Source organism: Bemisia tabaci, chromosome 7 (genome assembly GCF_918797505.1).
Source record: "Bemisia tabaci chromosome 7, PGI_BMITA_v3".
Classification (NCBI taxonomy): domain Eukaryota; kingdom Metazoa; phylum Arthropoda; class Insecta; order Hemiptera; family Aleyrodidae; genus Bemisia; species Bemisia tabaci.
The window spans coordinates 13,560,726-13,584,831 of NC_092799.1; the positions used below are offsets into that span (position 1 = coordinate 13,560,726).

The window sequence follows — 24,106 nt, forward strand, 5'->3', positions numbered from 1 at the left end:
ATTTCATTGGCTCAAATCATGCAGTTGGCTCATCGGACGAACCATCTTAGACTAAACGCTTTAGTACTGTTGGTACAAAAATTTGCCTGATTTCCTTCACCGGAAAGCAATTTGGAAATTTTGCCATCAAAAAATTGCATTGCCATTTCCAGTCTCGAACTCCCTTATCCGCTGTGCAGTGAGCTTTTTTCCAGCAGAAATTTTAGCAAGAATACTATCAATCTTACCGATTCCTAGATTTTGCTCTAGTCTACATAAGTCTCAGGATATCAATTAGTTCAGTTTTAATTTCGCCCCCTCAGAATTGAGATGAATTTTCGTAATTGGTTTTTCGTGTTTTCGAACCATCTTCGGAAATAACTCGGTAATGCTGAGTGAAATGTAAGTACAATCGACTCGTACTTATTTCATTTATTTTGTTTTTTTCTTACTTATTTATTCCTCTAGGATTTCTTCGAGTGCTCGTTCGTTTCGCATTGCCGGCCCGCTATTCAATTTTTATGTAATTCCCCTTTGTCTGTGTTCGGATCTGACATTGAATGAGGCCCATCTTTTCCATGATCTCTTCCCATCTCTCCCTCATGCACGCATTTCCTCTCGGGCTCGTTAGTCAATTCGATCCCAGCTATTTCCTCTGCTATTTCCTTCTCTTATTTTGTAGCTGGCTACATTTTAGGCTATCGGCAGATTCAATCTTAATTGCAACACCCTTAATTCTGAACTTTGATTTTCTGACTAACCCTTTTTTATTGCACCTGCTTCCTATTTTCCTCTTGATCGCTCCTATGCTACCAAAGCAAATTCTCTGTTCATTTTATCAAGCAAGGTCTCTGCTTCAATCTTTTTGAATCAGTTAGTATCCTCTGCACTTTCCCATTCAATTTAATTTTTGCCTCGCTGTTCATTCTTCACCTTCTATTTTAGGTTATGCAGGAAAAATCAGGTGAGCGTCTTCCCTGTCCCTGAATTTGCGTAGTAACTGGAGGCCTCCTGAATTTTCTTCTCTCCATGTTTCTCACTCTCCTTGATCTTCAAGCCCTAAGTCCTGCGGGAATGCTCCCGACTGACTCTATTTCACACCCTTGATGTATAAGGTCGGCTCCTGTCACCAGTGCAAGTGCTGAATTTTTTCATCTGATGGGCCTATTGGCTTGATGCTATCCGCCCTGTTTTTAATTCCTCCTAAATGTCTCTAAATGGCTCTCTGTTGCTTATGCGGCGTTTTGTTCTGGCCTTAATCTTGGTCTCATATTGTTAGTGAAATGAACCAAATTCCCATAGTGACTCATCACATTGATATGAGAAGTCACTGGCTCATTACCATCAACAGTTCCGGTAGGAAAGATAACAAGTTGAATTAGCATTCAAAAGCAATCACACCAGTAGAATTGTAGATCTAAAATGTACAATGTTTCTTCTCAATTAGTTCTTAAAGTTCAAAGGTATTTAGATCAAGAAAGGTAAGGAGAACCTCAAGAGTTTACCTGACTTGTAGAATTCTTCGAATATTTCATTATTAAGCAACCACTTAAGTAGCAAACTTTTGTTCTTGGTTTATTTCAAGATCAGGTGTCTCATGTCAAAACTCTTTTATTAGCTTCAATTGAGTAAGTGTCGCAAAATCACATTTATAACCCTCTGTCAACATGAAACTGCATCTACCACCGATAGCCCTCTACCTTCTTAAACGAATTCAGCATTAAAAAGTTTGACAGTTGCTCTTTGTTTTTAATTAATCATCTGGAAGGCCCTCAGAGAGCTAATTTTAAATTTTCCATAAACTCTAGTTTTTTGTGAGCGTCCAAAAAAATGTCACACCAACCATCATTGCTGTAATCAGTGTTTTGAACTCACCTTTTGAGTTTTAGGAGCCATCTGGTCCAATTAATTCAATTTTTAGGGGCCATTGAAGATTTTCCGGAGCCAAATTGAAAATTGGTCTGTACACCAACACCTGTAATCTCCCGCCCATTTTCCTTCTTTTGGTCTTTTTCAAATAAATTATATTTTACATCACATCTTCTTTCTTGATTCATCCGAGAAATGTAGATTGGCGGATTGAATTCATGCTCTTTGCTCTAACCTCATGAAAAAAGTTCTCCCACACATTTGGAGTCAAACTTTATTGTGCTCTAATCCTATTGATTTTCTTGAGAGATACAGATGAAGTAATCATTGTCAACTTATTGTCCACGGGCGGAAGTGGGCCCCCTCCCTTTCCATATTTACTTGGCCCCTCCCAAGAAATTTTAGGGACTTACTGAATTAAGTACATGATGTGTTTATCTTGTAAATTGCTATGGGATCAAATGATGATCAATTTTTCGGTGCGAATAGCTCCAAATTGCGCCTGAGATGACTCAGTTTTCCAAAGTTTTCCATGGGAGACCCTGCAGACCCCCTATTGATGCTAGGAAAATCCACTGAACTCTATTGTAGCTCGGGTAAGCCTACATGCTACTTGGTGGGGTGTCCTGAAGAAGAATAGCCGGGTGAGTAGCAGATCAGCCTGATCCTGAGTATATCAGGGCTATGTGATGATGAAGCAAGTGTCAACACACTGCAATTGTTTGTATCTCTACTTCAGTCAAGAGGAGCTATTCTTTCATTCTTAAATAATATCTAATAATTATTATTCAATCTCCAATAAGCTGAAGCAACTCTCAACGGTCCTTGGTATGTTTGGAGTGATATTTTGCCTGGAAATATCAATGCGGAATGGGGTCACAACATCAATAATTATCAGAGTTTTGGTCTTCTAGTGCTTCCTGCTACCATCGTTTGTGTGACTCCTGTATATTCATCGTAGACATGGAGGAAATAACTCCTATCATTCACGACTAAATTTTTCATGTCCGACGGTATCCTGACATTTCATATTATTGCACTTCTTCTGTCTAACTGTGTTTACTTAATTAACATTTTGGTTGTTTTTGTCCCAGATTGCTGATTCCTGAAAATGATTACTGCTGCTTTTCATAAGAACGGTATGAAACATTTGGCCAACGGCAACCTTAACAATCACTGCGATGACCCGCGGGACGAAAGTTCTAGTAATATTTCCAAGGATAAATCAAGCGTGATGATCCCGGAACAGGATTACACCCAACCACCAGTCCCTCAAGGGCAAGAGAATACACCGGAAATAGATATAGTAATCAACAATGTAGTCTGTAGTTTTAGTGTTCGTTGTCATCTGAATTTGAGACAGATCGCACTCAATGGATGCAATGTTGAATACAAAAGAGAATATGGGGTAAGTATTCCCAATTATCTTCATTCTATCAAATCAATTTTCCATCAAGATTTTTTTTGAAAAATTTCTCTCGATTTTTTGGGTGACTCAACAGAAGAAACTTCCTCCTTCCTGTTTGGAAAAACCTAATACCAATGACCCAATTTCATTGGCAATGCTTTTCCTTGATTCAACTGCAGCCTTGGTCAGGCATATCTGGCATAGGCCGCTAAGTAACAACCATGCAACCTAAAGGTTTAAATCTATCTTTAGGATTTTTTTGGAAACTTTTGTCGTAAGAAATCTTAAAAATGTAAAACTGAACTGAAGTCAGCACCTTTAAAGTATATCATTCAAAAGATGAAGTCTTGAGAAAATTTTATTAGAAATTCTAATTTTGTGTGTTCAAAGCTTTAAATTGTGAGCATGCTTTTGCGGAAAGAGAACACATGGTAAACAAGTGAACAGAAAAGTTGATTGACAGAAAAATGTATGGTGGCATATACTAATTTTCTTGTTAGATATGCCGAAAAATTGTTGATCTTTCCACATATTGTAGATTCAATGTCATGCAATTGTCTCAAAGGCATAAGTCATCTGCTCATCTCTGAAACCCATAGATTTTCAGAATTTAGATAATACGGAGAAAAAGTCCTTTGTTATCTTATGTATTAGTTTTAAAGACAGTCAAACTTTAATTAGGCATGTGACGAAAAATCTCGTCAAGGCAGAGTAATGAGTATTTTTTTCCTCTGTATCTTAATAGAGTTTTGTCTCTCTCTGTTTCTAGATGGTAACTATGAAAATAAGGAAACCCTACACGACTGCATCAATATGGTCTAGTGGTAAAATTACATGTACAGGAGCCACCAGCGAGGATCAATCTCGCATTGCCGCCCGCCGCTTTGCACGAGCACTTCAAAAATTAGGCTTCAAAACACGCTTCACTAATTTTAGAATCACGAATGTCCTAGGAACATGTTCAATGCCCTTTGGCATTAAAATAAATCAGTTTTCTACGCATCATAGGGAAGCTGAGTAAGTATTAGCCGCACTATTCTGAAAAGAACTTTTTTAAAGTGTTCTCCATGTTCTATCTTTTGCTTTAATTTACTTTAGAAAAGCAGCCCCTGACTAATGTATAAAAGCTTTGTGTCTATCTTTGAGTATTAATACTCGAGAAGATTTCAATTTTCAATGGGTCAGTGCCGCTTATTTTTTTAAATTCATTTTCTTAAAGCACCGCGTGAGTTTTATATCCTTATTGTATCAATGCCAGGGCGATCAAATACGTCGAAAATTTCTGACCATTGAGATTACCCACGCTTTAGAGGTCACAAATTGATTTATGATACAGTAATAATGAATTCAGGATGAATTAGCGTTAAAAACACTCAGCTTAGAATTTTGGCTTGAGGTTATGTTGTTTTTTTTTACATTGGAACCATCAAACATAGCTGTAATCATAGGTCAAATAACTTTATTATGACAGCATCTAAATCAGTTCATTGCATCTCAATAGCAATGTATAGTTATTTTTAGCTCCAAAGTCTCTAATTGTGCTTTATCTATCATAGGTATGAACCTGAGCTTCATCCCGGTGTAACATTTAAAATAAGAAGTCCCAAAGCTACGCTCAAAATATTTTCAACTGGAAGCATTACTGTCACAGGTATGTTAACTTAAGTATTTTTACAGTCATTTAATTTGCAGTTTCTAATTCAGTGGAAATTGTTAACTGATAGAGGTTTCTTCAAGCACCTATACTTAAATTTTTGCTTTTTTCTTTCCTCAGGTACCTTTTACGTGAAATACCATGTACCATTAGTATACACTTAATTACCAGTTTGTATATTTTATTACATTCAGATAGATGTGAACAATTTGATAGGTCCTTTCTGTTAGGTGTACAAAAAAAAAAAAAAAAAAAATCCCAGTAAGATTTATTAAAAAGGTAATGAAAAATAAATTTTGTAAAGGTCTTTGATTTTCAAACTGCAAGAATTTCTAAATTTTGTTCAAAAAAATTGACATTTTGAGAGCATCAAGAGAGAAAGGCATCCTATCTCTCGGTACCTAGCATTTCATCCCTCACACCCTTAACATTAAGAAATTGACCGTCAGATATAAGTATTTGCGAGTCCTTCATGTTCTCATTTAGTAAATTCAAGAAATAAAAAAAATTAAAAATGACACAGAGGAAGAAACCAAGAAAAAAAGTACGACCTAGTTCTAAGTATATATTACTGAGTGAAAAATCGGAAATTTATTTCTGATCAACTAAGTCCCCTGATTTAGCATCACTTTGCGACGACCTAATTTTTTTCTTATCAGTGCACCATAAGCGCTTTCATGAACTATGCTATAGGTACTAGCTATAATGACTGCACTATAAAAGTTAATTACTAAATGCTTGAGAGAGTTAGACTCAATGAAATGAGATAACTTTCACCCGCCGAGTCAGTACCTAGTCCTGTGACAAATGCTTTTTCTCTTGGTGTTAGTACTACTGCTGAACCAAATCTGAATCAATGAGGAAAGCCATTTTAAATTGTTTTGCAGCGAGATATTTTCCTCCTAATGAGTGAGACAGGATTGCAAGCATTTTGCCCCCAGCTCAAAGAAAAATACTTAAATCCTCCCAACAAAGACATTCTTATCAAAAAGCCGCTTTTGCAGTGCTTTTTGTTGGTACTCTGTGACCACTAACTGCCTCAGTACCCTGTCCTTCCCTAGTCCCTAGTCCTTCAGACAGTGGAATTCGATTTCCTAATTCTCTTACCCTGTCGACTGCCAATTTTTATTCATTTAAACTTATTTACTAACCCTGCTTTTTACTTGTCTTTCCCTGTATACGATTTGCTTTTTGTACGGATTTCCAAAATAGTATAAAATAAGTATAAAAAGTGCAGTAACAAATTCAGCAGTGGAAGCACCAAAGAACCCGACACACTCTAGAAAGGAAGAAAGAATATCTGAGTTTTTTTAGTTGGTAAAGATTGGAGTGTGAAGGAATTCCCTTGAATATTTTTCTTGGAAAGAGCTTTTTATGTTTTATCATCAAATTAAAGATTGTTGTTTAATATTTTCTAAATCAATGGAATAGAGAATTTGCAGGTGTCTGAAATGGATGAATTTTGTGTTTAAGTGGAAACTACTGAGTGAACTGAACACGAGGATACCCTTGGTTCGTGAATTGAACAATTACTGGAGAAGATATAACAAAATGATCTATTCAGTTAAAATACGTGTGTTTAAATGGGAAATGCCGCCAGACGATGTCGTTAGGCTCACTTTTTCTCACTTTTAAATCTATTTTTATACTGTTTCCCATATCAGAAATAAATTATTAAAAATACTGTGAACTCAGCTCTTTGAGCACTTTCAGATGAAGCAATCAAAAATTTGCATGAAAATTCTCCATTAGAGGAAATTCTATGTTTAGATTTATTGGAAAGGTGCCTTTTGTCCTATCATCTTGTCTCTTTCAAAGTCGTCTCTCCAGGGATTAACATGAAGCAACCTCTACAAACCTAAATTGATTCCACGCTTAAGTTTATTACAACTTGGTTTGGTTGCATGGATGCAGCATTGCAATTTTTGAAGGTCCTCTGATGAATTACTTTGTCCATTTTTCAGCTGGAAGTGTGCTAGATGTGCAGCAAGCAATTGAACATATTTTTCCTCTAGTCTATCCGTTCCGCAAAGAACGAACGAAGGAAGATGAACTGGCGCTAGAACAGAGACTGAATAAGGCTAAAAAACGAAAAGCTACAACAGAATTAGTTCTGGATGAGGTTGATGTTGATATTGATGAGCCCTCCGATGACGCCTCTGATGTTGACTCTCTAGACTAAAGTATGTTAATGCAAAACTTCATTTTTATCATGTCATGTACTCGTTTCACGTATCCTTTTCCATGGTAAAACTTTGCTTGGTAACCTAAGCCAAAAGTGAGAATCAGGGTCTTATTTATAGCTCTAGCTGTTGCTCGCATTTGAGAAACGTCAAGCTCGTCTGCAAAAAGTTTCAGGACTAGTAGAAGTAACCTAGTCCTTTAATTATTAACGTTGCAGCTGTATTCAAAGTCAAAAGGAATGATTTGCAAGTTAGCGATTAGACAGATAATCAGCAGAGTACAGGGATGAATTTATATCTGTATCAAGTCACAATATCTTATACCATACTTAATTTGCACCAATAGTCTACACAAATTTAGAGGCTATGTAATCCACGGTAGAAAGAAAACAGGTATGGATATTGAATCAACTTGCCTCCATAGCTGTTTACTTTCACTGTCAAGCAACCTTTTTGTTTTTTTTTTAGAAACAAGTGGCATCAGTGTAGCATGTTAATAGGGCTGAAAAGAAAAGAGACATGAAATGGAGTAAAAATAAAGAACAATTTAGTTTGGACCTATTTATTTTTAAAGAAACCAAATTCTTGTCTGTTCAAAGATAGCTTGTTGGATGTTTGGCATGAAAAACTCGAGCTGGTACAAGTTCTAGTATTGAGAATAATCTGTACCTTATCCAGTCTGAGTCTCAGTAACATCAGTTGTTCTAGTAAAATTTCTAAGTGATGGATTTTTTCCAAGTATTCATTGCCCCTTGCCTTTTCAAAAGTCTTTGACTGTAAATTTTATTCATGAAATAATTGCCGAATGATTCTTTGAACTAACACCTGAACAAGTTCAGGCAGACTCCAAATTCACCTGTCTGTTGTCTACTCCAAAATATCTGTGTGCCATTTTATAAGTCCCCGTTTTCCATGAAAAGCAACAATAATAAAGACTGACATGGAAGTAATTCTAGCCTTTTTCAGTGTCTGATCACTAATTGATGGTAGAAACTCCGTCTGTGTAGATGTTACTATTTTCATCATTGAATCCTTCTTTCTAACTGAGAACTTATATTTTTTGGCTCTGCCCTCACTTAGATTCTCCATACCGCCAAAACTTTGTTTTTTTTTTTTGGGTCCTGGATTAGGCTACGTGAAATGATCCATCCTCTTGTCTCATGAATACGAAGCAATTTTTCATCAGGAGTAAAATCCTACAGGTGCCTTTGATAACAATTTGTGGGAAATGAAAATGGCACTTTTCTACTTACTGTTCAATTAGAAGGGTCTTTTGTACCATTTATTTCAATTCTGTAATTATTCAAGTGTAGTGTGCGCCGAATTCCATTCAGAATTGATCCAAAGTTTTCTGGATGTAAAATGCATTGTAATTATCAATTATGTTTAATCAAATGACAAGTTCTTGAAAAGTCAGGAAATTTTTCCCGACTCTGGAAAGACAGGATAGTGCCAGGAAATTTCGATGTAGAACCTTGACATTTTGTCTTTCAACCAAAACATTGGAATTTTGCAATTTCAAGAGATAAAGCCCCAATTTTTTTGGGGGAAAATAACTTTTATGAGTAATCGTGCCCCCCTTCCCCCAATTAAAAAGTCAGCAAATTCCATTCTAAAAACCCTGAGAAGTTAGGGTAGAGTTAGGGACTTTTAAAATTCATGGAAACTTGTCATGTACCCTTTTTTAGGTAAAAGACATTCTGAATGCCAATGAACCACATTTTGCATGAAGGAACTACAATTTCCATTGTATGTTTGATTGAATGAACTAAACTAAAAAAAAAAACCGCTGTTTTTGATTCTCGGCAATTATGACCAAAAAGTTCGCCCAGTATTTGATAAAAGAGGGTATAAACTTTCATCTTTTTCAATGCATGCTGTTGATCAGTATGGATCTGAGTCCAATCTAATGATGTCAGGTTCCTTTCCTCGCTCCTCTGTTTTACGTAGAGGTAAAATTGTGTTCTCACTCAATGTAAGCTTTTGAGAGTTTCAATGAACGTAAAGAACAACACGAAAAATTTAAGTCAGGTATGTGCTCAGGTATTTTCTCAATGAACACATGATGATGGTTGGTAGTACTTGAAATTTCAACTAGGTGCGCCAAAGCATTCAATTTTCGCTTTTCTCAAAGACCTAGGCCGTGTAAATTTGTTGTGTCCTGAAAAACAGCAGAAGGTGGTTGAGGAGGAATGAATGGAGGAAGAATGAGAACTTTCAGACCCAAAGAACATCACAAATTTACAGACCTGAAGTAATTTTTCCCACCCATCTTCACACTCATCTTCATCCCCCATTTCTTTTCTCTTGTTCTCTAATTTTATTTGCATCTCTATATCCTTTTATTTTTTTATTCCATTTAGTTGTCAGTAAATTTCCCTCGCAGTATGGCTTGGTACAAAACCTCAGGAGGATTCATTTTTCTGTCATTTTTTCTCATCTCCTTCAGAATTCAAGTCAATTCTGAACCACTTAGTATCTTTGTGCAAACTTATCTGAAGCTGTAGTCAGGAAATGTTTATGGAAACATTACAAATTTGTAATTCTCTCTATATTTACTTCTTGCTGTCGTGTAAATATCAAACGTATGAAGATCATTTTTGAATGATCGCAGTCAAATACACATAAATTCCTAGAATTTTTTAAGTTTGATTTCAGGTACAATTTTATCTCTTCAAATATAAGTGAACAAAACTTCCTAGTCATGTAAAGCGTGGAGCATTGAAGTTTTACCTCCTTATTTAACATTTATTTCCTCAGTATCATGAAAAAGCAGTGTACTCAATCCATCATTGTCAGATGGTGTTGGGAAATCATCACTTTTCTCCATTTAAACCCTTGTAAAATGTTCTCATTTAATTGTATAACCCGGCAACCCCGGCTACACACAGGATGATACATTGAATGAGAATCGGCAAGTTAACTCCATTCTTTATATTCCCTGGCAAACAGCCTGTCTTCAAAACCCTGATCTGGAATTTCAGGAGCTTCCTAGAAAGATATTTACGAGTGCAATTCAAAGTAAATTTCCTGTGTATCATAATCAATCCATAGGAGCCCAAGGACTATGTGAATTTTAGTGCCGCATTTTGATAACTCATAATTGTGGATTGAAGTGTAAAATAAATAACAAGTCGAATCTCGAGTAAAGAAAAATCTGCCGGACGTTTTATTTCTTTAGAGCTAATTTAGAAATTTTAATTATACATGAAAAAGCTTTTTCATTTCCTGCAGAAAAATTTGCCCAGGTAGCAAATAATTTCAAATTATACATAGAAGCAAATACCGAAGGAACAAAAAATATTTGGAAAAATAATGGATATTTTATAGAAATGCACCCTTAAGTTTACAATTAAAACAAAGAGGTGACAATTCATTGTTTGATGCCCTTGGTTGAAGGTAATTTAGGTTGTTCGTGATTTGTTGGATATATCGTAATTGTAAATGTAGATTAACTGATGATATTTTTTTAATTTTCTATTTTTTGCAATGTATTTAACGGCATTTTTGTGGAAATCTGGTGACACTGTGCAGAAATCAGATGCTTCAGCTGTTTAACTGAAAATTTTTCTTTGTTTTTGTGCTGTGTGCTCAGTCAAGTCACAATGCACTTTCAGTCCAAAAACTGGTCAGTCCCCTGACATTTCGAACGAACGAGCTTTTACCGCAAAACATTTTATTGTATCATGCTAGCTTTTAAAAGAAATAAATTTAGAATTAGAATCTTGTCACCTCTTATAGTCATATCACAATCTCAAAACAAGTATAATTCATTTTCAAATCATGATTATGCAATTCTTGGTGGTGATATGTTTGCCAGTAACATTGAGAATCCTTGCCATCGCAATTTCACCCGTGATTATTTGTATGATTTTTTTACTTCCAAATCCCTCTTTTTGAATTGTTTAGTCACAAATCAGGCAAAGATGAATTTACATTTACAGTCTGTGAAGTTGTAAACTGAACAAGTTGAAAACTGGACTTACAAAATCAGGTTATTTTGACTTTAGTTTTAGTGAGATTGTAAATAAGCTCGTCAGATGATAATGACCAGAGCATATAGAGACAATTCTTCATTATTGTCAGTTCCCTTTTTTTTCTATAATTTCCTCTGCCTCCAGGGTGTCCACTGATTTACAAAATCCAGGAAGTCGAGAAATGCGATTGATATTTTAAAGGCTGTCCGGTAGTACATATTGAAAAAGTATGGAAATTCTGTAAGAAGGTCTAAAATTTTTTACTTCATGCTATGTGTGTTTTTAAAGACAGCCTGAAAAGTATGTAAGCCCCTGCGCATTGATAATTAGTGAGGTTTTGACCGGTTATATAGCGAATTGATCGTCAGGCCACTAGTGAGTTTCGAATCTCATGGCTACATCATTTTTGTTGCAACTAGCGCTCGAATTTCGAAGTTTCGAAACTTTTGGAATTTCGTTACGTGTAAATATTGAAAAAATGTTGAATTTTTTTTAAGAATATACCGTAAAAGAAGTGACTTTTTGTCACACAGTTTTAGTAGACACCCCATGTCTCTTTCTAAGTCAACAAAGAGTTGCAGCTTCTCTACCACTATACTGGAGCATTAAATCCAAAAGTCATACAAACTTCAATTTTACCTCTTACTTTTGTGTATCAAGTGGAACATTGGTCTCATCATCCATTTTTCAAGTTCAAGTTCATCATGTTATCAAGCCATTGTTATTTGAAGGATTTGATTGTTTCAATGCCCTCATAGCAATTTTTTTGGAATTCCTAGTCTCTCTGTTCGACAAAAAGCATCATATAGTGCCTTCACGAACACCTTTACATTTTGACCAAGTCTCCACACAGTCAATCTTTTCAATATTTTTAATCAATCAAGACCTCATCTTTTTTAAAAGTCAACTTTTTGCGTTGAAAATGAGCATTTCTTTTAATGCTTTCCAATGCTTGTTTACGCCCTTATCTTGAAATCCCATAGCTCAGTGCAGAGGCGTAGATTATGTGAATCAGCTGTTAGAAAAATTCATCGGTAATTTTTATGTTTTAGTGTATCTTTTCTGAGGCAAATGCACCTCTTTTTTCTCTAACAATGGTGTTTTGTGTTTTAAATGACCATGAACTTAAAGATCTTGCCCGATCGGCTTTTTTTTTTCTTTCTTTTTGTTTTCTCCCCAATGGATTTTTTTGAACAGAAAAGGTGTTGTCCTGAAGTTTACATTTTATGATTTGAAAGCAAATGATATGAACACCAACTGCCAAAATGTTATGGCTATTTAAATTCTGCTCCAACAAAATTCTTAGCGTTTGCCTCTTGTGTACCCAGCACTTAACATGATTAAATTGATGTGTTAGTGTTTTATGTATGATATATGAAGCTTGTTACTTTCTTTTTCACTAATTTATGTAAGGTCCTTTCTTTTAATTGTTCCTATTGTTATTATTTTTTTTTTTCATTTTACCATTTGTTGACGAAAGAAAAGGTGTTTCACAGCTTCCTATTTACATTTTAATCTTAACAACTCGTCAGGTCCATTCTCTCCTCTCTTCATCCCTTTCAATCTCTGAAAAGCAATATTTTTGTTTTTTGTACATCTACTTATATTCAGCATAGGATTCACATCGGAATCCCTGTATTCTCCTATTTTGTACCCTAGTTTTTTGTTGCTTCTTTGATTCCATATACATATCAAGCTGTGTGTGATGAAATAGAGCCTGACTGTCCGACAAAATGACTTGTAAATCACTGCGTGAGATAAACTGAATATTTATGGCCGAAGTTTGAAACCACGTATCTTCATTGCAACATTTCAAATATTCTGAACCTATTTGATTTTTTGAAGAGAAACAACCCAACTATTTAGCTTGCAATTGTTACAGAATATTTTGCTGATAAAGAAGAAAAATTGAGATATTTTTCAAGAAATTAAGTTGACTAGTTTACCTAAGAAAAAATAAAGTATGATAGGAAGCCTGCAATGTTGTCAATGGATATACATGGTCTTGCACTTTAGCCTTCAATATGAGCCACCAACTCAACACTGAAAAATATACTTTATAATTGCCTGGAGGGATGTATTAAATGAGTTCAGATTGAATAGAGAGCTGTCGTATCTAATATCTTTTAATTTTGTATCTCTTTTTCTCTATCAAGTAGTGCCCTGTAACGCTGGGGATTGAACCTGGGATTTGTTGGCCAGTGCGCAACATATGTAACTGCTGGACTATTGCAGTGTTTAATCTTTATGTACACCATTTTGCTACTTCATCAAGCAGACATTATAGCCAGTTTTTTTACAGTCTACTTTCAGAGTAAAATTCAAGTAAAACACTGAATCAGAAATAGGCACTGTCTGAGTAAATGCGTAATTCAGTAAATGATCACTCCAATTTGCATTTTTCTCTGTGAATTCTATTTCTATTTTTTCTGTGTGAAAAAAGACATCTTCTGAAGATGTGAATTTGAATTAGTACTCTTAGCACAATGATAATTCACTCAGACTTTGTTTACTTGTGTTCCGTCGCAAAATAGCTTCAGTTTTTTAATATTTTTTTTTTCTAATCTCGTCATCATTTTTTTTTCAAATGTCACAGCTCTGTTCTATTATTAAAATGTTTTTATGAAGGGTGATTTAAAAGTTCCACTCAAAGCAATATTTTAAACTCGAGATTCAGGTTACTTTATATATTGGCAATGGAGCAATGGATTACTTTTATTGTATTCCTGAAGGAAGATATGATACTAGCTAATTTATTTTAATAACCTGGTAGAAGGAGAGTTATTTTTGAGTAAAAAAATAGAGTGGAAGTATAAGTTTATTTAAACCTGGAAATTCGCCTTTTCATCCCAGTTACAAATCAGTACCAATAACAATTCTTGCAGATTAGCCACGGAAACTGATTTCACCACGAAAAGCAGGAGATTCCCATCAAAGCACATAAAATAGTTTTTTTGTTTGTTTTTGTTATGGTCTTTCACCCCATTCCCAACCGGTTGCATTCTTTAGGTTGAAACATTAATCATCTAAAGAAGGTCAGCTTCAAAAGCAGTTCTTACAATATTTTTGAGACCTAGTCATGGTGCTTTTGGATTTATGTGATTTATCTCTCCATACTTTCCTTTTTGTTAACTTCTGTCAGATAGGAGGAAGTTCTTTAGCTTTGATTGGAGAACAGTTTACAGCACTCGCTAATCCGCACCACAATGATACCTTATGATTTATGAAAGCTGGACCTAACTCTCTGCCATGAGAGTGAAACCAGGGAGCTTATTTTACTATTGTTGGCAATTTATTTTCGCTGAACCGTTCATAATCAGCAGTATGATTCTATGTTTATTATCTGTGAATAATCACACTTTAATTTTTGCTTAAAACTCTAAAGAATGAAGCTCTTGCGAAGCAAATGATTGAGGGTGAATTATAATTTATTAAGTCGAACTCGGAAAATAATCTTGGTGGCTGTATACCTAAACAATGAAGTATTTAATTGGTAGAAGTTCTATCTTTACTTTATTCCTCTTTGAATCATCATTTCCGTGCCAAAAGATTGTACAATTATAGGTCCAACCTCTCTTTGAATGTGGGGAAAGTGCAATTAGGTAAATTGTATTAACCTTATCCTAATGGGTGAAAGTCCGAGGAGGCCAGCCAGCAAATTATTTTTTCGGTACAATGTTGTAAATTGTCTTTTTGTAAGCAAGCAACGCACCCAACATTGAAGAGATATTGCACAAAGTTCCACTTTTTGAAAATCGAGAGAATGAGCTGATGTATGAAACAGTATCTAAATTGCCGAGAGAACCCTCGGAAAGGTTCCTACATTCAAGTAATCCTATTTATTTTTTAGAGGCTGTAAAGCTCTTCAGGACTAAATTGGTGCTGGAGCAATTGTAATAATTTTAGTCACTTGGGGGGAGTCAGTAATTTTTGCGTCAAGTGAATGTTCGATGGATTCCTAGTAGCTTTGACCATGAACCTTCGGAAAGGTTGAGAAATTCTTTGAATCGAAGCAATGGACCAAAATACCGATTTTCATTGTTTTGTGAATTCAAATATCTCCTCATACGTTTTCTCCCTAAAATTTCATGCGGTGAAAAGTTCATGTGATATAAGGTTTTTGAAGTGGTATCTTGGGCTAATAAAAGGGGTTGCAAGCATTAGTCATAAAATAGAGGGTAAAAACTATAGTTTTTTCATGTAGGCATTGATGTTTTGTTTATGAAAAATATTTTAATTGTAACCATTAATCTCTGGCTCAAGAGTTAATTTTCGAAATTTTTCATGTCAGATTTGTCCTGTGTGTCTAATTTTGAGGGAGACTTTTGTGAAGGTAGGACAGAATTCATAGGTTTCTGCTGGCCCATTTTAACGGTACCTAGTCTTTTACTGCCTACTTTCTCTGACAGAAGCTCTATGTTCATGGTGGAACAATGAACGTGGAAAGCACGTTTAAGCAAGATGCTGTATTTTTAAATAATGCAGCTCAAGCTACTTTATCCAATGAGCTTACTATCCACAAACAACGATCTATCGTCAAAATCAAGCTTTTACCATTTTGTGCTTTGGTAATTTTCACTGAATGTGTTTACATCATACTGGACGACTATCATCAGTGATGCTCTTCAGCAGTGTGATATTGCTGATAATGGTTGTCCGGTACAACTGAAAAGCGTCCAGTGGAAATTTCATAAGTAAGTACAACCTTGATTTTGACAATAACGGTTCTTGTATGCGAGCAACCTCTTTCCATCATGCTTCCCTCCATCAACTTCATCGTAGATTGATCACCTTAATGACCTTTTATTAATTTCTCCCCCTTCGTAATTTATTTGTATATTTATGTGTGTCCAAATAAGGTTAATCATCTGTAAAAATTGGGATATTAATCAACAAGTTCTGCAAGCAAATCTCCGTAGTTTATGCTCAAACGCCCTTTGAAAAGTGATAGTCAGTGCTAGAGGCTTTTTTCCAATTTAAGTTTTATGTACCTATCTTTCTTTTTACTGTATACTTAATTTCATTATACCGTCTTGAATTTTCAGCATACCCTCTTTCATCAAAGCTGTCACGTCGAGTTTGAAGTAATTAGCACAAAAACGTTGATTTCCCGAACTGATTTTTTAGTTACTCAACTACAACCTTCTTTATATAATTTGTAAATAGTTAAACGTGTATATTGAGGACCCCTCGTAAATTTTTATTGTACATACTGAATTTTTTCTTTTTGTGAAAGTTTCATCTGAACAGAGTTTTTTTTGATCTTTTGTAAATTAAATGTTAATGGATTCCTATCGGAAGGAAGTGAGCCTTCATCTAAAAGAAATATTTACAAGTGTTACTGAGGCATTTCTTTACTTTCTTCCAAGAGAAATTGTAGGTAAAAATTTTCTGCTGTTTCTAGACATGTTTTTTTTCTAAATTTCTCTGGCTCTCTGTTCCTGTTGCGAATCACATTTTATAAAAGTAATTCGAAGATATTTCTGAATCTTTCTTGAACTAATTCATGCTCAGCCTCTCGAACGTACTTTTAACAATGCATTTAATTTTATTGTCAACCAAGTATGACAGTATTCCTCAGACACAATTACTTCGTTGATGATGCTGTCAAGTGGATAGCCCACTTGAATCTGTATGTTGCAAAAATTCTGTTGATTTTCTAGAGAAGTTTATGAATTCGATTTTTTGAGCAATAACTACATCCAAACATGTTTCTGATTTTCACTCCTTTTCAATGAAAATAACTAATTGTAAGTTACCATAAATTGATTGAAATTCGTCTTGCTTCCTCTTGAATATTGTTTTTTAAATGAAAATTGTATCTAATTTTCCTCTCTTTTTTTTTCAAAATTATAAAAATAAATTATGTATTGATAAATTTCAAATCTTGTCTTTTCTTAAACCCACTGACCATTTTTTTGTACAGTTGATATTAGTTACAAAAGACTATCAAGATTGAAGAAGGGACGGTGCTTCATCAGACAGAAAAAATCGTTTACTGGATTCGATTTTTGAGTAAATCTTTGATTTGGCAGGCCTCTGGGCTTGTCAGCATTACTGATTACTGTAACTAAAGAGTAAAAACAGAAAAAGTTTGTAAAAAACAGAAACCAGATATATTTGGAAAAGATTTGAACTTAAAAATTATTTACAATGTGTACTTTAGAACACAATAGGTATGTAGGAGTAGGTTTTACACATCATCAGGATAAAAATAAGAATTACAAAATAAGACAGTCCTCAAAATGTAATTGATTTTTGCACGGTGAAACTGCAAAACTGCGTATCTTTTTTGCAGTATTTCAAAATATGCTCTCTAATTTATTTTTTAAAAGTAGAGTTGGGCCGGGTATCCGGCGATTATCCGGATTGCCGGATTATCCGGCCGGATACCGGATATCCGGCTCCGGCCGGATACGATTTTCGCGAGTATCCGGATCCGGCCGGATAATCGCGCTATCCGGTTTTTGGACCCGCCGAATAGTGCTTTTTTGGCCCTGAAAATTTCGATAAATTTTTGGTGATATTCTTTCTTTTTTCTTCCCTATCAATACAATTTTCTGTGTTTTTTCCTGAAACTTTTGACTTTTTTTCAGTCATGGTAATTGTTCGACCTTTACTACCGGAATAACGCACATGTTCTGCTAATTGACGCGATCGCAACGTAAATTCCTTTAGTCCGCGACCCGCGTGTTTCACTATGGAACGCCGTTACTTAGTGTCAAAACCCTTTTCTTGCGCGCGCGGAAAGAAAAAAACCCGTTTTCGATGAAAATCTCTGAATTTCCGGATTCCGCGCCGGTTTTCGATATATTTGCGCCGTTTGTGTCAAAACTATTTTTGTCGGCGCGCCGCTTCAAATCTGTTCCGCGCGCGGAATTTTCGATGTATCGATTCCTGCTCGCAGTTTGTGTCAAAACTATTTTTTTCGGCGCGACGCTCCAAATCTGTTCCGCGCGCAGAATTTTCGATATATCGATTCCTGCTCGCCGATCGTGTCAAAACTGTTTTTTCCGGCGCTGCACCAGAAAATAATTCCGCGCGCTACATTTTCGATATATCGATTTTTCTGCGCGCGGAGAATACAGGGTGATCCAAAAGTCCCTTCCACCCCCTCTAACTTTTTACCTAATTGAGGTAAAGATTTGAAACTTGGGGGATATTCCTAGGTCAAGGGGAGCTACTTTTTGGCCCCCCTAAAATTTTCAGGGGGGCCCCCCAACTTTTAATTTTCCAATGGGTAGACCCCCTTTGTGATAGCTCGTTTGAAAGAACATAAGAAAAGAAAACTTTTCACGCAAACCCGAAGTCAATATCTCAAACCGTTTCAAAATGGCGGCCGGTTAAAGTTCAAAATGGCCGAAAATTCACATCGGTAATTTGTCGATGGATTTGCGCGAAAATCGGTATGTAAGGGTATTTTGACACGAGAAAAACGAATTGGATGTTAGATTTTCAAAAAAACCAAAATTTCCAATATGGCCGCTGTTTAAAGTTTAAAATGGCCGAAAATTGTCACCTCGGTTTTTCCTGATGGATTTGCCTAAAACTTGGAATTTGAGAGTATTTTGGCATAAGATAAACAAATTTGAACTTAGATTTCTAAAAAAATCAATTTTTGGTCATTTTGAACTTTAACCGGCGGCCATTTTGGAAATTTTGGTTTTTTTTTTTTTAAATCTAACGTCAAATTCGTTTTTCTCGTGTCAAAATACCCATTCATACCGATTTTCGCGCAAATCCATCGACAAATAACCGATGTTAATTTTCGGCCATTTTGAACTTTAACCGACCGCCATTTTGAAACGGTTTGAGATATTGACTTCGGGTTCGCGCGAAAAGTTTTCTTTTTTTATGTTCTTTCGAACGAGCTATCACAAAGGGGGTCTTCTCATTGGAAAATTAAAAGTTGGGGGCCCCCCTGAAAATTTTAGGGGGGCCAAAAAGTAGCTCCCCTTGACCTAGGAATATCCCCCAAGTTTCAAATCTTTACCTCAATTAGGTAAAAAGTTAGAGGGGGTGGAAGGGACTTTTGGATCATCCTGTATTCTCCGCGCGCAGAAAAATCGATATATCGAAAATGTGGCGCGCGGAATTATTTTCTGGTGCAGCGCCGGAAAAAACAGTTTTGACACGATCGGCGAGCAGGAATCGATGTATCGAAAATTCTGCGCGCGGAACAGATTTGGAGCGCCGCGCCGGAAAAAATAGTTTTGACACAAACGGCGAGCAGGAATCGATATATCGAAAATTCCGCGCGCGGAACAGATTTGAAGCGGCGCGCCGACATAAATAGTTTTGACACAAACGGCGCAAATATATCGAAAACCGGCGCGGAATCCGGAAATTCAGAGATTTTCATCGAAAACGGGTTTTTTCTTTCCGCGCGCCGAAAAAAAATTCCGTGCGCGCAAGAAAAGGGTTTTGACACTAACGGCGTTTCATAGTTTCACTTTCATATATGCAGGTGGAAATTCAAGGCCCGAATTTTGTTAGCTACGACCGATCGTGAGTCGAGTAAACTTAACCTCAAAAATCGCGACATTTTTCTAGCGAAAAAGCACTATCCGGATCCGGTACTATCCGGATCCGGCCGGATACAAAAAACCGATATCCGGATCCGGTTCCGGTGACGCGAAAATTCCATTTCGGCCCAACTCTATTTAAAAGGAGACCAAACCAATATTATGACTCGAAATTTTCTTGGGATGTTCATCACATCGGGCAGAAAAATCGATTACGTTTTCAAGAACTAACGTTGAGTAGTTTTCCATGTAGGAAATAAAGTAAGACAGGAACTCAGAAATACTGCAGTCAGGGATAATAATTTTTGCAGTTTCACCATCAATATGACGGATGAACATATGGATTGCTGAAGTTTGAAACCATGTATCCTCATTGCAGTGTTGTAAAATTTCTGCTCCGATTTTATTTTTTGGAAGAGAAACAAGCCAACTTTACAGCTTGAAAATCATGAGTTCAGGATATTATGCTGACAGAGAAGAAAAATCAAGGATGTTTTAAAACAATTACATTGACCAGTTTTCCAGAAGAATAAATGAGGTGCAACGGGAAGTCTGGAACGTCCCAAACAAAGAAACATTGTTTCGCAATTTGGCCATCAATATTCAATTATTAGCTTACACTTAATTAGTGTGAAAAGGAGTTATTTTAGACTATATAATGCTACCTTACCAACATGGGTAGGTAATACAGCATGTTCCGCTTGGTGATTTCAGACAATACAAAATATGCACAATACCTTTTCAAGCATAGGAAACAAACAGGTCTAGTATCAGGTTACATTTATCTTCTTGACTGAAAGTCAAGGCCAATGTCAATCCAGAGGAAAAAAAGAAGCTCAGTCCTTAGTTCAAATTACAAGCTTAAAACGAATGATCCAAGGTGATGTGAGGTAAGATTTTCTAAATGTCAAGTTTTTCTGATGCATTAAATACACAGAGCATACCGGGGGGAAAAAAAAAAAAAAAAAAAAAAAAAAAAAAAAAACCTGATACGTAGGGTATTTGAAAGGCATACTTGATTTATACAGGGACAATTGGAAATTCTCAACATAAGGTGCCTCTTAAAATTGGACTGATTTAATTTGAGTTAGCCTGTTTTTTTTTTTCTCTCACTTGTTTTTTTTTCTCTCACTTGTTTTTTTTTCTCTCACTTGTTGAATCTTTTTAACAGGAAATCGGGCAACTTCCTGAGACTGACTAGAAAGGACCTTACCAAAAATCTTAAAATATTTTTGGAGTTTATAAATAATCATCTCTATAGTCTGAAATACTTTTGATTTTTGAAATTCGATAATTAGGCGGGAGGGGGTCCATAGTAAAGTTACAAAACTGCATATTTTGTGAACGGTTTGTTGTAGAGATATGACTTGGATTTTAAAACAGATAGGACCATCAGATTTCAGCTGACATTAACGAAATCGGTCAATTTTAATTAATTGTTATCATGTTTCTGCAACTTGAATTTTCAACTTGTCGCATTTACAATTTCTCCCATTTTACATTACATTTCAATGTATTTTTGAACATCACTTACATGTGTGATGCTGAAAAAGAGGCTAAAGAAACACCAACTTATTACATCTAATAATCACAGAGACTTATTCATTTGAATGACCCAATGAAACTGTTAAAATCGATGGTTGAACCCTGTAGATTAGTTAGATTTATGGGACATGTGCAAACGCTAAGAATGTTGCTCAATATTAACAACGATATGGCTCTTTGAAGAAGATGGGTGAGAGACCTTATCCATGTTAAGCGCCACAAATTCTAGGACAGAATTCGCACCAATTGCTACTGATGAGATCATGTGAGACATTGGTATGCCTTGATGTGACGCAGTTAGACAGCCATGGTCAAAATTGCTCGACAAAGAGGTATTTCGCAGATTCTGCTGCACCCATTGGTCAACAAAAACTGAATGGGTGAAAGTAATTAAATCCAGAAATAATGAAATGGTAAATCAAACTGCAGATTGCTTGTAGTTCTTTGTGTCCAAAATTTTCTTTCCACACATGGCACAGATACCCTTTTTATAGGCACATGCTTGACAGTAGTGGGAACCAACTTGATGAACTTTTTGCCTACAAATTCGACATGTTTCAAACCTTGTTGTGTATGGGTTAAATCTTGCTTTGCTGGCTGTAATTGCTTTGTTTTCTCCGATTTTTCTGCCACCGCTTTCATTGGTATTTCTCGCTCCACTTTTCCATGGATCTGGAGTGATAACTTTGCCCAGTTTCTTTTCACACTTCTCGCAGACCATCCTGAAAGGTAAACATACATATTTGTACATTAATAACTTAGTAGACACATACTGATAGAACATACAGGCAGTGCAATTGATGATGCAAATTTTGACTGACCCCTGGGAAATATTTTCATTACTAGTTTTAATATAATTTTCATCAATACTGCACTTAAATCCTGTAGAGTACGCAAACTTTGACCACTAAGACATAAGGTTTGCATTTAATTGTTTGACCGTTGACGCCCTCGATGTATAAAAAAACAGAAGCTGGATAAGTACTGATCCGTGGGTAGCTGCAGAAAAAATACCTCTTTATCTCCATGGATATTACCGAAGGCTGAGTAAAATCATAGCTATTTATTTATTTTTCGTTTGATTAGAGGGAATTAGCCTACAGCTATCACAGACTACAATGAAAATAAACTATTAGTGCAGGATACAAAGTTGCTAAAAGGTTCAGAAAGTGCCTGCGAGGATTGCTAAATTTTAATAAGAGACACAAGATAAAGATTTTAGCAATTCACTCTGGTAATGAAGTTTCCTATTTGGAGTTGACTTTCAGATTTGTTCGACTGATTTATTTTGACAACAAGATAAAAGCCATCTCTTGCATCTCACTTAAGAGGATTCGACCGTTGCCATTTTTTGTGTCAGAGCGACGTGCAATATATCACATCAATTCATTCCATAATTTCAGCTACTTGTCATTTTTTTCTAATTTTGAGATCGCACCTCTGTTGTCATTAGACTAAGGAAGTCATGTAACAAATTTGACAAAGAAATTCAACAAAGCAAAGACAGGGTTTTTTCAGGGGAAATATGTAGCATTCAAGTGCAGTTTCGATATCAGTACCAAATGCGATATTTTGCCTCTAAAAAGACTCTGCCTTTCTAACGTTGAATTTCCTTGTCAAATTTGGTACATGAATTCTTCAGTCTCGTGACAACAGAAGTGCGATCTCAAAATTCGAAAAAAATGACAAGTAGCTGAAATTATGGTACGAATTAATACGATATACTGCACGTCACTCTGACCCAAAAAATGGCAACCATCGAATCACCTAACTTAAACAGTTAACTCAAAATCAACAAAACACGGGTTTGTATTTTGAGAGTTTCACCGTCCATTAGAGACAGGTTGCTTTTGGCTGCATGAAAAGACACACAACCAGTATCTTGGATTCCATGCTGATTTCATGACAGAAGCTGATTGGACCATTGCGCAGAAGGAGAAAACTTGAAGTTCTCATCAAAGAGAAATATCTGGGGTCCTTTGAGAATTCTTCACAAACAATTAATTGAATGTAATATGCTTACCTTCTATTTAATTCAGATTACTTAAAACAAACTCGGAAAATAAACTTATCAGGGAGTAGGGACGGAAAAAGAGTTATGAATGAACAAAACTTAAGAAACAGACAACAAAAGCTGAAAGCTCATTCAATTCAACTAACGACTAACCTAAAAATACAAATGTAAACAAAAGCAGTATGTACCAGATCGACGTAAGAGAGAGACTATGCTACGTCATAGAGCTTCCATTGTGATTTTTGTAACTTTGTGGCATGTACTCTTCTTCGCCGTCGCTCTTATCTAATTTTTTGGCAAGTCGCGGCGCATGCGTGTCTTGAGGTTTGCCGGCTCTGTCACAAATCGGGCGCTGTAAGCTCATGAAATTCAGCAAAATCTATCGAATTCAGAATGAAAGTTTCAGTGATGAAAGGATATTAAATGAAAGTCATCAGGAATGCAGGGACGGGGATCATCTCCTCACTTACGGGCGATGGGTGATATGATACTCCGTTTTACTTTCACTGGTCTCGAATATATCTTGGCGAGTTTTATTTATCGAGCGACAAGTAGAAAAAATTTAAAAAAGCTTCCAAGCTGAGCAGAAGTAGTAAAATTTTTCCCTCCCCCTGAGAATAATTTTATAATAATCTAGCTATATTGCGAAATTACCAAAAATTGCTGTAAATTGAAAACCCCTCCCCTCTCCTGTCAGCAGACAGGTGATGCCGTGTGATATGACTGATAACCCGTAGATAAAGAAAAATCCCGCGCTCTCTTATCATCAACTAGCAACCAGCCCGTGCTTCGCACGGTGATAAACCGTCATTAATGAAATTACACCATGTTATAACAATAACTTTTGTATTAATATATTTTACTATACCTATTATGCCCATATTTATATTTTTTAATATAATTATTCAGAAGCTACAAAATATTTTTACATGTGGGGGCTGTTGTTGTACCC

General features: G+C 35.8%; 2 protein-coding genes across 3 annotated transcripts; one reads left to right on the plus strand and one right to left on the minus strand.

Moving 5' to 3' along the window:
- The first annotated feature begins 129 nt into the window (after positions 1 to 129).
- On the plus strand, positions 130 to 20,542 carry LOC109035306 (TATA box binding protein-related factor 2). 2 transcript variants are annotated; one of them, XM_072303003.1, is made up of 6 exons: positions 130 to 381; positions 2,943 to 3,256; positions 4,026 to 4,273; positions 4,813 to 4,907; positions 6,875 to 7,093; positions 16,116 to 20,542. In XM_072303003.1, the coding sequence occupies exons 2-5, from the start codon at positions 2,960 to 2,962 to the stop codon at positions 7,090 to 7,092; spliced, it is 858 nt and encodes a 285-aa protein (XP_072159104.1). In that variant the 5' UTR covers positions 130 to 381; positions 2,943 to 2,959; the 3' UTR covers position 7,093; positions 16,116 to 20,542. The 2 variants fall into 2 exon arrangements, with proteins under 2 accessions (XP_072159104.1, XP_018904432.1); XM_019048887.2 differs by having other exon boundaries at positions 131 to 381; positions 6,875 to 20,542.
- Positions 19,733 to 23,326, minus strand: LOC109038265 (cysteine-rich PDZ-binding protein). Its single transcript, XM_072303004.1, has 2 exons — positions 23,164 to 23,326; positions 19,733 to 21,862 (listed from the first exon to the last, which is right to left on the minus strand). The coding sequence occupies exon 2, from the start codon at positions 21,859 to 21,861 to the stop codon at positions 21,559 to 21,561; it is 303 nt and encodes a 100-aa protein (XP_072159105.1). The 5' UTR covers position 21,862; positions 23,164 to 23,326; the 3' UTR covers positions 19,733 to 21,558.
- Positions 23,327 to 24,106: the final 780 nt, after the last annotated feature.

Bases quoted from the DNA above. Each gene is read 5' to 3' on its own strand.
- LOC109035306 (XM_072303003.1), top strand. From the start codon at position 2,960: ATGATTACTGCTGCTTTTCATAAGAACGGTATGAAACATTTGGCCAAC. The intron at 3,257-4,025 runs GTAAGTATTCCC...CTCTGTTTCTAG, and splicing joins AATACAAAAGAGAATATGGG to ATGGTAACTATGAAAATAAG. The intron at 4,274-4,812 runs GTAAGTATTAGC...TATCTATCATAG, and splicing joins ACGCATCATAGGGAAGCTGA to GTATGAACCTGAGCTTCATC.
- LOC109038265 (XM_072303004.1), bottom strand. From the start codon at position 21,861: ATGGTCTGCGAGAAGTGTGAAAAGAAACTGGGCAAAGTTATCACTCCA.